The sequence below is a fragment of the Diadema antillarum genome, unplaced genomic scaffold (genome assembly GCF_040938485.1).
Source record: "Diadema antillarum isolate AM-2024a unplaced genomic scaffold, OU_Dant_1.0 seq00000183_RagTag, whole genome shotgun sequence".
NCBI classification, from domain to species: Eukaryota; Metazoa; Echinodermata; class Echinoidea; order Diadematoida; family Diadematidae; genus Diadema; species Diadema antillarum.
Genome location: NW_027271250.1, coordinates 985,061 through 999,463, shown reverse-complemented (window position 1 = coordinate 999,463; position 14,403 = coordinate 985,061). Strand labels below are relative to the sequence as shown.

The following is a 14,403-nucleotide window of genomic DNA, read 5'->3' as shown; positions in this document are numbered from 1 at the left end:
GCAAAACAAAGTGTTAAAAAAAAATGATGCAAACCGATACTTTTAAGTTATATACGTATCCACTATTGTCATAAAAGAAAAGATGATTTCGCAGACTATAAGTCACATTTTCAGCGACGCAGAGCTAAGCTAAACGCAGCGTTGCAGTGTGATACCGGTCCTACAGAAAAATAAAAAGAAAGTATGACTGAAGTGATATTCAGGTACCCATGTCTGAAATAAATGAATTAAAAAATCAATCATCTTACCGTTATTCAGAGTTCTAAGATTTAGCAAATAGGCTTATAGATTACTATAAAAATTGATGCCTATTTAGGTGATCAAAACTTACGTTTGAAATGAGAAAGTGGGATCATTTGCAGACATTTGTAAACATCCGTCATTTGCTTTAGCATTGTAAAGAGCCGAAAGTTACTGTCATTCATTTCTGATTGTAGAAGCAATCATCCAACATTTACTAATATTTTAGCACCTTACGGAGCCGAATTATACCGTAAATGATTTTTAAATTTAAAAGCAAACAACCAACATTCATTTTAGCACCTTACGGAGCTTCATGAATGTTACCCTTATTCAGTTCCGAACGTGAAAGCAAACATCCGCTATTTTTTTTTAGCATCTAACTGAGCCGATTGATACCGTTTATCATTTCCAAATGTAAAAGCAACAATCTGTTATTTATTTTAGCATCGTACGGAGCAGAATATTAACGTTATTCATTTCCAAACTTAAAAGCAAACATCCGACATTATTTTATTATCGTACTGAGCCGAATGTTACTGCTGTCCACTTCCGAAAGTGAAATGAATCATCTGGAAATTATTTTAGCATCGTACGGAGCCGAATGTTATACTATTTTTCATTTTTGAACGTCAAGGCAGACATCAGATATTTACTTTATCATCAAACGCAGCTGAACGTTACTGTTATTTATTTTGAAATTTAAAAGCAAACATCCGACAGTTGTTTTAGCATCGTATGGAGCAGAATATTACTGCTATTCACTTTCGAACGTAAAAGCACTCATCTGACATTTATTTTAGCTTCTTCCGGAGCTAAATTTTATTGTTATTTATACCTTCGAACGGAAAAACAAATTTCTGGCATTTATTTTATCATCGTACGGAGTTGAATACCATTGTTATTCATTTCAGAACGTCAAAGCAAACATCAAACATTAAATTTACCACCGAACGCAACTAAATGTTACTGTTATTCGTTTCGAAATTTAAAAGCAAACATCCCACAGTTATCTTAGCTTCGTATGGAGCCGATTGTTACCGCTGTTCATTTCCGAACGTAAAAGCACTAATCTGACATTTATTTTAGCATCTTCCGGAGCTTAAAGTTATTGTTATTTAATTTCGTACATAAAAGCAAACATCAGACATTTATTTCATCATCGTACGGAGTTCAATAGTATTGTTATTCATTTCAGAACGTCAAAGGGATCATTCGACATTTATTTTAGTATCTTCCGGAGCTAAATTCTATTGTTATTTACTTTCGAACGTAAAAACAAACTTCCGGTATTCATTTTATCATCGTACGGAGTTTAATACTATTGTTATTCATTTCCGAATGTCAAAGCAAACAACAAACATTAAATTTACCATCCAACGCAACTAAATGTTACTGTTATTCATTTCGAAATTTAAAAGCAAACATCCGACAGTTATCTTAGCATCGTATGGAGCCGATTGTTACCGCTGTTCATTTCCAAAAGCAAAGGCAAACATCCGACATTTATTTTATTATCGTACGGAGCCGAATGTTACTGCTGTCCACTTCCGAAAGTGAAATGAATCGCCTGTAAATTATTTTAGCATCGTACGGAGCCGAATGTTATACTATTTTTGAATTTTGAACGTCAGGGCAGACATCAGATATTTACTTTATCATCAAACGCAGCTGAACGTTACTGTTATTCATATCGAAATTTAAAAGCAAACATCCGACAGTTGTTTTAGCATCGTATGGAGCAGAATATTACTGCTATTCACTTCCGAACGTAAAAGAACTCATCTGACATTTATTTTAGCATCTTCCGGAGCTGAAAGTTATTGTTATTTAATTTCGAACGTAAGAGCAAACATCAGACATTTATTTCATCATCGTACGGAGTCCAATAGTATTGTTATTCATTTCAGAACGTCAAAGGGATCATTCGACATTTATTTTAGTATCTTCCGGAGCTAAGTCTTATTATTTACTTTCGAACGTAAAAACAAACTTCCGGCATTCATTTTATCATCGTATCGTACGGAGTTGAATACTATTGTTACTCATTTCTGAATGTCAAAGCAAACATCAAACATTGAATTTACTATCGAACGCAACTAAATGTTACTGTTATTCATTTCGAAATTTAAAAGCAAACATCCGACAGTTATCTTGGCATCGTATGGAGCCGATTGTTACCGCTGTTCGTTTCCAAAACAAAGGCAAACATTCGACTTTTTGGGTGACCCCGGGCCACCGTTAATGTCGAGTCCTGCATAAGACCTGTTAAAAACGGAGGAATGATTTCGGACACTTTTACTCCTTTAGTTCCATTTTTTTTTAGCTACGAAGCTGTAACGTTATAACGCAGAGTCGACAGTGCGATACCGCACCTATTTTGTCCCTTTCTCTCTCTCTCTTTGTTTTGTTTTGTTTTTGCATGCTTCTCACGCACGCGCATGTCGGTGTGTAAGCGCCGTTTCTTCCCCCGACGACCCGACCACGTGTTCAGTTTGAGCCACCACGCGTAAATATTTCAAACTACCTGACGGCACTTTTCCGCCACGCGTACTTCATTTTCTGGCGAGGACGCTGCCGCTACCACTTGCTGTAAGAAGTCAACAAATGTGCGAAGTCCTGCAGGATCCCTGTCAGAAATATGGGGCCAAGCTTTCAGCTTCCTTAAAAATGCCGAACTTACAACACTTCCACTGCCGTATCTCCTTGCCAGCAACTCTCTAACACGATGATAGGCCTCATCTGTGGCTAAAAGGAGATAATGCTCAGCTATCTTCCTAGGTTCTCCTGTGACGTAGCTGTTCAGGTGGTTGAGTTTCATAGCAGCGTCTAGTGGCTTTGAGTCAACCAAACTTGAAAAAGCATTGTTCCATAGCGGATAACGCAAGGGGTCATATTGGTACTTCCAACTTAGGAAGCTGACTTGAAACAACGATACTCTGCGAAGTCATGTTTTGTTGCATAATTACGTTTGCCATCTGTGCCATGGAATCTGCCATCTTCTCAATTCCCGTCAGGTTGCTTTCTTCACAAAGATCAGCAGGCTGTCGAATAAGAGTCTTTACTCCTTCCTTGGAGTCAAAGAATTTCTTGACGGAATCTTGCTTGCTTTCTTCAGGCAGCTTGATATCAACACCTCTTTCTGAATCAAGACCATCACTCTCCTCATCTTCCACTTCTGAAACCTGTACTGCAAGCTTCTTCAACTTTAACTGCTCCAATTTGAGCTGGGCCTCCTGCATTTTCATGGCATGTTCATGATCGGCCTGCATCCTTGTCAGCCAATCCTCCTGATCCATGACTTCGAGTTCTGCTTGAAAAGCCTCTACAAATTTCTGACTTTTCTTAGATCTCCTTGAGCTGATATCACTGTCAGCTGTAACTTTTGTCTTGTCTGGTATTTTTACTGCTTCTTCCTTGTTATCACCGGGTGCACTTGCAGCCTTGACTTCAGAAGCCATTTTCTGTGATCCTTTATTCCTTAGTGCTGGCAAAGACATGACTTGAAGTCTTCAGATATCTAGGTCTCGTATGAGTTGATGGCGTAACAGTTCTGCGTATAATTCGAACACCGCTCGGCCTCAATGGTTATCGGGGCTACAGTCCTTTGATTGTTAGTATGGCTGCCTCTGTACTACATGTACACTGAGGAGTTTCGGATGAGACTACTGTCCGAACTGTTGTTATTCACAAGAATTTCAAGAAACAAAGATGAACACGACGTATGAAGCGCTTGCTAAACGGTACCTTGAACTACATTGAGGTACCATGAGCTATCCTGAGTTATCTTGAGCTGTCTTGAGATAACAATCAAATTGGGCCTTTGTAGTTGATCCACAACTGAAACTTTCTGCTACAACTTTGTAACTATGACCTTTCTGCATCACTTCTGCACACAAAATCACTATGGCATGTTTTCTACAAAGAAAGTGTGCTCGCTAGAACAAAGAAACTCCTGTCCGTAGGCTTATCAAAACATAACCGGTAACCTTGCAGTGAAAATCTCTTCTGCAAGGGGATGACAAGCTAGTCTTTTATATCAGACCCACAGCACGGATGCTAAATGAAAATAATGCATCACTACACACAGCTGTAGTTACACTAGGAGTGCTGAGCGCGTCCGCCTTTTATACACATAACTTACTAGTTGCCGAGCGCTGAGCGCGCCCACCCTTCCTATACACGTAAGCTACAGCGTACTTATATAGAGACCAAGCATCGTCATTTCATTACAGTTTACTGTACAATGTATTTATGTGTATATAATGCATATTCATTATATATGTTTTATATTCAACAACTTATTTTAGATGTGAATTTATGAAAGTCCCACTAAAATGTTCACCTGGTTGTACTCTATTAATGTAAATGTCAACTTGTACACAGTGTAGTTTTGTCCAGAGGACCTTTATTACCTTTGTTAAATGTTTTATGTTGCAAATGCACCATCCATGTGTATGGCTCCTGCGTATGACTTGTGTGGATCACTGAATACAGAAACACAGAGAAGAAACAATATCGTAATAACCTGTTGAAGATCGCCGAGTCTGGAGTATACTTGGGTAGATATGGGAAATGCGTTTTGTAGCAAAACTCAATGAGTTAATTACACATATTGTATCAAACACATACAAAAGTCAATCAGACTGATATACAGTATATGTAACATAATTATACTACTGCTTAAGTAATAAATTCCAAGCCTGTCAATTGCTTAATGTGGCTTGGATATACAACATCTATATATTTCACTTCAGTGACCTCAAACTGCTTTAAATGTTTGTATAAATTATTTGTGGCAATAATAGCAGCTTCAATATCACTTTAACCACAATGTGAGACCAGAGAAGATGCATTGTTATGTTAATGAGAGTTAACTTACCAAACTTGGTTAAGACACTTTACATTGCGATGCAACCATTTTCTTCCATGTATGTTACGTCCCAATCAAGGCAATCCATATCACTGCATTGGAAGTTTTGTTCAATATATTTATGTTTGCATGGGCTGAATATGTTAAATGAACAAAGAGATTTACTCTTTGTCAATATTAATTCTTGCAACTGATTTCCTTTACCCTAAAGTAATGTTAATTAATCTACACACTAGCCAGAGAAAGATAGAAATTATGAATTTGACTCAACCAACTGTGTATGATGTGTCGATATATAACTCAACATGGCTCTTGGAAGACACTGCTTGTCTCTCTCACGTGTCAAGTCACTCTGCTCACAAATGTATGCACTCCCCTGGAATGAGGGTGCTCTATGTAAATTAGGCTACTGTATGGACAAAAGTAGCATTGTTTGGAGACTCTGGGTTGGTCCAAATATTTGGGGGTACATACATATACATGCTGCTGTATCTATCCTGTTGATGGGTACAGTGTTGTCAGTTATTCGTCTTGTGCTCCTACACACTGTGTGAAATAAAATCTATCCTTTCCATGCTATGTATGTTGTGTATTGTGTCAATTGAAAGTACACTGTATGTATAGAATGGTAGGTTCTGTATGATATATCAAGGAACGTGATAAAAATTTGCCTGAAATTCAATATAGGGCCTATCATCAAAAATATGTCTTTATAAAATATTCATTAATTTTCATTCAAATTATTTCACACGAGTGGATCATTTTAAACATCACTCAGAAATCTTTCATTCTGGGTTCCTATTTCTTCCTTTTCCTGTGATTGTATTCTTTAATCCATTGTATGAGGACGAGTCCCGAGTATACTCGGGCAAGCGTCTGTGGGAAATGTGTGTTGTAGCAAAATCAAAACATTCTCAAAAGGTTTAACATGACTCTGGACAATCATTTACCAATGTGTAACCTCATGGGTACACACCTGTGACTGAAAGTTGACCAACCTGAGTCCCATCACTTTTTATTATCAGTGATACAGCCTGTACTAAAATAAATCAAAAATAGAAAAAAGCAAAACAAATGGAAAACCTTACAAGCCACTTATTCAAAAGAAAGATTAGGTGTGGTTGAAGAGGGGAATACCTTTAGGGTGCCTATTGTATAGAACAGAAGCACAACACATTTCTAATTAAGGTTTTGGTGTTGATTCAGGAAATATGACTTTTTTTATATTAAAGGGATGGTAGAGTATTAGCGGAGATGAAGATTGGGCTTTCAAGTTTTTGCGAAATACCAAGAAACCACTTATGAAATAGTATAGAGCATACCATTCTAAGAAGAACTCAAAGTTTATTCAATGAAAATCGGAGTTGGAATAGCTGCGACATTCAAAAACAAAGTAAAACAAAGCGATCCTAATAAAAGGTGGGTCCCACCTTTTATTATAATTGCTCTATGGCTGTTTTGGATATCTCAGCCATTTCAAAACCAATTTTCATCAAATAAACGTTGAGTCTCTCTTGGAATTACATGTTCTTTCATATTTCATAAGAAGTTTGTCATTATCTCACCTAAAAATATAGAAACCTGAAGTTAGCTCTCAACCAAAACTATACGATCCCTTTAAGCATGTAAAGTGTATGATTACCGGTATGTAAAACTGTATTTTTTTTTCCTCTGAACCTTTGAGAGGAGTTTGAGCAGAAAAAAAAAAATCCGTGCAAATTTCAGAACATGGGTCCACAAAGAGGACACAAAGATCGAGCACTGAATTTTTATGTATTTTAATTTTTTTCTGAAGCTGAAGCAATGCGTGGTTGCTTTCGTGACAAGAGCTGGCGCTATAGCTTTCCCAAGTTCACAAGAGAAATGGCGTCCGCTGCGCGAAATGGAGTGGTGAAGAATGATGGTGGAGGTATGGTAGAATATAATTTGCTGTTAACTTTTGTGTACGTTAGTTTTAAAGTTTGAAAGCTTATTTGTCGTAAAGTCATGATTGAAATTATGGATCTGGCCGAGCATGTGAGGAAGTATCTTAATCATAGAGTACCCATGAACGACAGTAGACGTGTTAAAATGGTCCGCGCAGACATCAACAAGTCCGACATATTGAAAATTACGTGTGTTGGTTATGTACGCGTGCTGTCGCTCGTTGTGACATACGGACACTGTCGGTGATCATGGTGATGAGCCTACCATTCACCTGTTCGCCTGTATTCACCTGTCTTGTCGGGCTTCTGGAAAGACAGTAGTCTTGTAATGCCCTCCCACTTTCAGCAAGTTTCCACTGTATGTCAAACTTAAATGCCTCGTCTTTTTATTGCAGTAATGACTGCTACTACTGACAGTGTTAGTGTTACTAGAGTAACTGCGTCAGTAAGCGGCCGTGCAGCCGTTCGCGGCAGGTATACTTGGGTGACCCGCACCTCGTCATAGTTAATGTTTGCGCATATTTGAATCACATTTTGCCACTGAAATTCTTTGAAATCCAACTCATATACAGGAAAAATGCTGAAAATTCCAATGGAATCACAAGTTCACTGATCGATATCGAAAATTTGCAACTATCGTCGTCAAACGCGAACGATGCAAAAAAGTTGCGCGCTGAGGAAGGGGCCCACAACTCGTCACCCGCGCTCCCATAGACAAAGCACGTAAAAGACGTGTGCGGGTGACCGTGATGCTCCCATAGACATACACGTAAAAGATGCGTGCGGGGACAGTGGTGATACTTATAACACGTATTCCGATTAAATTTCAGATTTTCGCCAAAAACTGTTCGGTTTTCACCACAATTTGCTTGGTTGTGGTAGCCCTGCCAAGTTTCAAGCGTACTGAACACAGTCCCGGGCATAAATTTTTGTTTAGTGCGCTTAAAACAATTTTAAGTGGGGTGACGGTATTCGGGCCCCTGACGAGGTGCGGGCACCTCGCTATACAACATACACGGTAATATACAGCTAAACACGGCATTGCACTGTTACATGCACACTACACATATACTAACGCACTAGCAATCAACAAAAACCAACCGATAAAATGGGCACGATCTCTGACGAAAGTGAAATTTTCTCACCTAAATGACAGCATATCGCATCCAAAATGAAATTTTCGGTACTTCTTAACATAACAGTTAAGAAACAATGGTCCAAGAAACTGGATTTTATGTCGTTTTCTCGATGTTCATGGATTTTGAAAACATATCCTTACGTAAAATAGAATTTTCGCGAGCCGATGTGGGCCGCCATTTTTTTCGGAAAGTGGATGTTACCATCGAAAAAAAATGAGAAAAATACGAGAAAGACATCAACAACACCGCCAGAATTGCAATCTTGTTTGCGGCCAATGCATGTGCGCACGCTATTTTCACGTGCTTTCGCAATGGGAATTGGCGCTTACGCAATGTTCGCGAGACATGTGAAGGCGTTCAGCTAAAGATCGCGGAGCACGCGCGTATTGCATAGGGATTGTACATCGTGCCGCAAGCAGAAATACTACGTCGCATATCGCCCTTATCGGCGAAAATTGTGCCGGGTTTTGCCCTGGTAAATCATGAAAACTGCGTTGGTCAATGGTAAATTTCTTTCATGAAAACAATTGCGTTAATGAATAATCTTGTCTATGATATATGAAATGGTTGAAAATAATTTGCCTGATTTGTTTACAAGTTGGAAAAACTGTTAACAATGCTTAAACTGCCGCAAACGAGATATTTTACTCTAGATCTAGTCTAGTCTAGCATCTAGATCCTATTTAACTTAAGATGATTACTCTGCGGAGTAAATTATGTGAACTTGTTGTATTTCTTTGACAGGAAAGTGTCTACTTCTGACTTGAATCTGTTGACTGTAGTTGCTTCCACAGCTGACATTGATTGGTAGCATTTTCCAGTGAGATACTACCCTGGCCCTGTGAGTGAAGTTGCTTTTCCTGATGTTCAGACGTGCATGTTGTTTCTGGATCTTGAAGTTGTGGCCCCGAAGATAAACTTTCTCATCTTTTGCTTTGAAAAGCTTGGAACAGTTGGTGTCAGTGAAGCCATTCATGATTTTTAAGACTTGGATCATGTCACCTCTGAGTCTTCTGTAGGCAAGAGTAGGCAGTTTCAATTTCTCTAATCTTTCAGCATATGGCAGATTATGTAGATGAGGCATTATTTTTGTTGCTCTTCTTTGAACTTTTTCTATGGTGTTTATGTCACGCTTGAGTTTTGGGCTCCAAACACAATTGCCATATTCAAGGTGTGGTCTCACTATATAAATGCTTTGAAGAGGAGGGAGAACATACTGTATCTTCATCAATGTGGTCGCAAGTCCTTCTGATAAGGCCCACAATCCTATTAGCATTGTTTGCCACTCTTCCTACATCATGTCTACTGAACTTAAGTGTAGGATCAAATTTTACTCCAAGATCCTTCTCTTCCTCTCTTGTCTCGATTTTGGTTTGTTTTACTCCATCTTTCATATCGTATGTGTTAGGGGAGAGTTGTTTCCCATAATGCATGATACCGCATTTCCCAACATTGAATTTCAATTCTAATTGCCATTTCTCTGCCCAGTCACTCAAGCTATTCGCATCCTCTTGTAATGTATCGGTATCCTGAGTGTCCTTGATGTGAGCAAATATTTTAGTGTCGTCTGCAAACATCTCTGCATCACCCTTCAGATTGTCAGGAAGGTCATTTATGTACATCACAAACAAACATGGCCCTAATATGCTTCCTTGTGGGATTCCGCTTGTGACTCTTGCCCACGACGACTCTTTCCCACTCACCACCACACGTTGTGTACGATCAGGCAGGAAATTTCTGATCCAGCTCAGTATATTCCCACGGATACCCATGGCTCCCACTTTCTTTAGTAGCCGCAGATGTGGGACTGAGTCGAAGGCCTTGCTAAAGTCTAGGTAGGCCACGTCTACTCCTCCGCCTTCATCAAGCATCCTAGTCCATGTATCCAGTACCTCAATAAGCTGTGTCACACATGATCTCCCTGGACGAAAACCGTGCTGGTGCTCACTTAAGAGCTTATTATCTTCCAAGAATCTCATTTCATGATCCCTTAGATGATAGATTCCATTATTTTACTAACCACCGATGTCAAACCTACTGGTCGGTAATTTCCAGGATCGTAAGATTTGCCCTTCTTGAAAATGGCAGTAACATGTGCTTCTTTCCATCCATCTGGGACTATAGTATAATACTATACTATACTATAATATGTAGTGACTTCTGAATCCTGGTCTTGATCGACGATGTCGGTCACTACTTTCTCAATTCTAGCATCAATCTTATCACCAGTGACTGTCTCTCCTTTCCTGTTGTGTGTCATAACCTCTGAATCTTGTTCCTGGTCAATGGTATCAACTCTTACATTGTCCTTCCGAGTGTCGTAAGATTTCCCATTTACAGATTCTCTTTTCTTGTGACATGTTGTAACGACTGAATCCTGGTCCTGGTCGATGATGTCCACTCTTACATCGTCAGTATGAGCATTATCCGCACCAGAGTGACAGTCACTCTATTCTTATGACATGTAACTTCTGAATCCTACTTATTACATGTATGTTGTGACCTCTGAGGCCTGATCAACGATGTCGACTGCTACATTCTCATCTCGATCATCATCCATATCACCAGTATTCATCTCTCCTTTCCTGTCACATATCGTAACCTCTGAATAATGTTCCATGGTCGGTAATAGTGACTAATACGGTCAGCCGCGGAATAAGTTGCAGATTTATCCCTCTAAGCCTCCCCATACCATATATAGGCTACTATGTCCTATAATATGCATGGATCCCATGCATGCATTTCATGCTCTACTGACCACTGTGACTTTATTTTAAATAGAGTCACACTGCCACTCACACTTAATAGTATTATACTATAGTGTGAGTGGCAGTGCTGTCGTGCAGTGACCCACCACAGCATGCGCAGCACAAGCAGCTCACACTCACAGTTTCTTTATGTGATTGGGGAATGCCTGTATGAGTGATTTCACATATATATATATATTTTTTTTCAGAATATTGTCAGATCCAGGTAACGGCATACAATATTTACAAATCTCAGCTTTACTCCACAGTTATTATCAAAGGCAATTACTTGTAAAAAAAAAAAATAGTGTCTGCATTTTTTAATTTTTTAAATTTTTTTTAATCTGTGAAAAGGCATAGTGATTAACCCCGGCGCAGGGCACTGTAACTTTACTGGTTGGGGTTGTTGGTGCGGTTACGTAGTGATATTCTCTTCCCTTTCCTCCCATGTCATTCTCCTCCCCACTTCTGTTTCAATTTGTGCAAGGCTTGCCTACCCTCTGATACTACTGTATACATATTCTTTATCCTGCCTCTTTATGTATGTTTGTATGTGAGTGTGTGTGTGTGGGGGGGGGGGGGGGGGGGAGGGGTGTCTTCCTTTCCCGCCCTCTGTTTAAGTGTCATAGAGACTGTAGCAAGGTAATCTAACTCAAATGACAGTACAATATTTCTGTTTTCAGACTCCTACATCCCAGCAACACAGAGGCCAGATGGAAGCTGGAGGAAACCGAGGCGTGTGAAGCCAGGATATATTCCCCAAGAGGAGGTCCCATTGTAAGATGACACAAACTTATTAAAACTGTTAACAGTAAAACTTCCAGTATTTTCTCTCATCATTACACTTCATTTAGTGGTCAACTTGACTTAAACTGAAGTTGCTTTTAACTCATTTTTTTTTTCAAGTCAAAATAGAACCAGGCACCAAAATGAAAAAAGCGTGTGGTAAATACATCATGTAAGTTGTCACAGCAAATCTCTCTAATTCATAAGAAATGACATTTGCTCCTGAACCTTAGCATTCGATGGCTCTGCAAATGGGGTTGTTTCTTTTTGGTGTTACTTTCAGGATGTAAGGTCTAAAAAAAATGTTTTACTCGTATCCCTCGAAGTGGCCCTGTTCTGTATACCAACAACCAACCACTTAACTACTAGAATACATTAGCTCCTCTCATCATAGTGTTTTGTCATTGCTAAGAACCTCTTGTCGTTATAGCTTTGGGTCACTGAGTAATTTAGATTTCCGATTGTGCTTGCCATCATTCAACAGCTGCCAGGTCCGTAGTGACTTGTAACAATACCTTATCAACTTATTGACCTGTAGTGAAAATGTGTGTTTGTACATTATACCGTATTCCATGTCATGGTTCTGCTGGGTTGATTGTGTTCCAGTGTTGTAGTCAAATGATAAGTCATACAGCCTTTCCCACAAGAATTAATATTCCAGGACATGGTAGTGACAGATCTTTAATTTGATCATGCAGTGTTCTGCTGGTGATCTGAAAATCCCCAGAAAATGAATAGTAGTTTGGTATCTCAACTTATCTTTTATTTACTTTTAGCTTTTCACAAGAGCATGATCTTTATTGACTGTTTATAGATCATGATGAAGTGAAATCTTGAGATATTTTGAAGAAATCATTGCACAGAAATCCCTTCTATCCTTGTTCCATGTAGTGATGCAAGACTCCCATGTGGGGATGTCAAATAAGAAAGTGTCTCTTTTGAACGCAAGTTTGTGTATTTGTTTCTTTAACATGTGACCTCTACATATAGTCACTCACAGCATACTGTAGAAAATGTTTGGTTAGTTTGCATTATCCCTTAGCAGTGTTTTACGTGATAAAAAGTGTAATAACGCACACTTTCATGGAGAATGACTTGCCAATGCTTGTGCTGAATGCATTTATTCTTTCTTATTTTACATGTCTTGCATGGTATTCTGTAAACTATAACCATATCTTGTGTTTTCATATCACATGATAGGGATGAATCAAGAAAGTTAGGAGTTTGAAATCAATCAATGAACTAATATTGTATCCATTATGTGATGCAGGTACGAGAGCAAAGGCAAACAATGGGTGAACAGCAAACCCAGGCTTCCCCCTGGTGTCCACGAAGACCCTGCCCCAGTGCAGCAATCGCAACAGGCACAGCCACAGGCACCTCTCTCCAAGTCCGCCAAGAAGAACGAGAAGCGCAAGCAGAAGCGGAAGGAAAAGGCCCAGGCCCAGGAAGAGACTGGTATAGATGATGGAAAGGTTGATGCTCTTGCCAGTGACATCGGTGATGTCAGTCTGAGTGACAGTGCTCAGTTGCCCATGGCAACGGGCCCGTCAGATCCACAGAAGCGCATGAAGAATGTGAAAAAGAAGTTACGACAAATCGAGGACCTTCAGGTGAAAATTTCAAGTGGTGAGATTACGACACCGTCCAAGGAGCAGCTGGACAAGATTGCTAGGAAAGGGGAGCTAGAGGAGGAGTTACGGACTCTGGAGGAGGGCTTGTAGTGTGCTTCAGAGACACCATTGGAGGAGAATTTCTAATTTACATTTGAACCATAACATAAAGCATGTCATGTACAGAAAGATTCTCTTGAAGAGCGAGTGATGTGATTTGAAAATGCCTCTGGAGGAAACCGGTATGTGATAAGATTCATTACACCATGAGAAGGCTGATGATATGACACTGACATCTTGGGAAAGTCTTTGATGACTTTAAGGTTACCTGGTTCCTAGGAATGACTCGTGATATGCTTGGATAATTTCTTGGTGGACAAATTGCCAGGAAGGTTAAGCGTTCGCTTCTCATGTAGTACCATGTATACATGTTTGTTTGTTTTTCTACAGGTAATAAGTACACATATTATTTAGCATTATAAGTGTAATATTCTTTACCAATTTCTTTTGACAAAACAGTGGATACAAGATGAACACACGTTGTGAAACTCATCTTTCATGCCTACAACTGTACCTTGTCTCTGTTCATGTAGGCATATCAGTGATGGGCAACGACGTCATGGACAGTGTGCCAGACAAGTGAAGCAAATGTGGTTGATATTCGCCAAATCTTGACGTATTGTCCAGCATCACATGACTTTACCAGCCCATGACCTCATGACATAAGAGATTACTCATCACTATATGTTACAATTAAACAATTCTGGCCCAATGATTCCTGTCATAAGCGGTTTCTAGCTGTATATGACCTCGGGTTGCGAGAAATTTTCTGGATATTTTTTAATCCCAAAGTTACCCATGTATTTATATATTTATTTATTCTGTATTCTTTTTAGCAGGGTAGCCCTTTCAGCTCACTCGGAACTGCACTGCCAAGGGACCCTGCAACACACACAAAATATAATTTGAGTTTTAAAAAAAAAACCAAAAAACCCACACAAACTTACAGACATGGTAACAAAAGGGAAACACAAACACAAAATTATACAATGCTTTTTATACAAAAACCGTACTTGAGAA

The 14,403-nt window shown here is 39.2% G+C and overlaps 1 protein-coding gene and 1 pseudogene across 1 annotated transcript; one reads left to right on the top strand and one right to left on the bottom strand.

Moving 5' to 3' along the window:
• Window positions 1-2,758: 2,758 nt before the first annotated feature.
• On the bottom strand, window positions 2,759-3,701 carry LOC139728566 (uncharacterized; annotated as a pseudogene).
• Window positions 3,702-6,959: 3,258 nt separating this feature from the next.
• Window positions 6,960-13,803, top strand: LOC139728540 (partner of Y14 and mago-like). The gene is made up of 3 exons (XM_071639474.1): window positions 6,960-7,022; window positions 11,608-11,701; window positions 12,981-13,803. The coding sequence occupies exons 1-3, from the start codon at window positions 6,977-6,979 to the stop codon at window positions 13,432-13,434; spliced, it is 594 nt and encodes a 197-aa protein (XP_071495575.1). The 5' UTR covers window positions 6,960-6,976; the 3' UTR covers window positions 13,435-13,803.
• Window positions 13,804-14,403: the final 600 nt, after the last annotated feature.

Excerpts from the sequence above, each read along its gene's own strand:
- LOC139728540 (XM_071639474.1), top strand. The coding sequence starts at position 6,977 with ATGGCGTCCGCTGCGCGAAATGGAGTGGTGAAGAATGATGGTGGAG. Across the intron at positions 7,023-11,607 it reads GGTGAAGAATGATGGTGGAG|ACTCCTACATCCCAGCAACA; the intron begins GTATGGTAGAAT and ends TTCTGTTTTCAG. Across the intron at positions 11,702-12,980 it reads CCCCAAGAGGAGGTCCCATT|GTACGAGAGCAAAGGCAAAC; the intron begins GTAAGATGACAC and ends TATGTGATGCAG.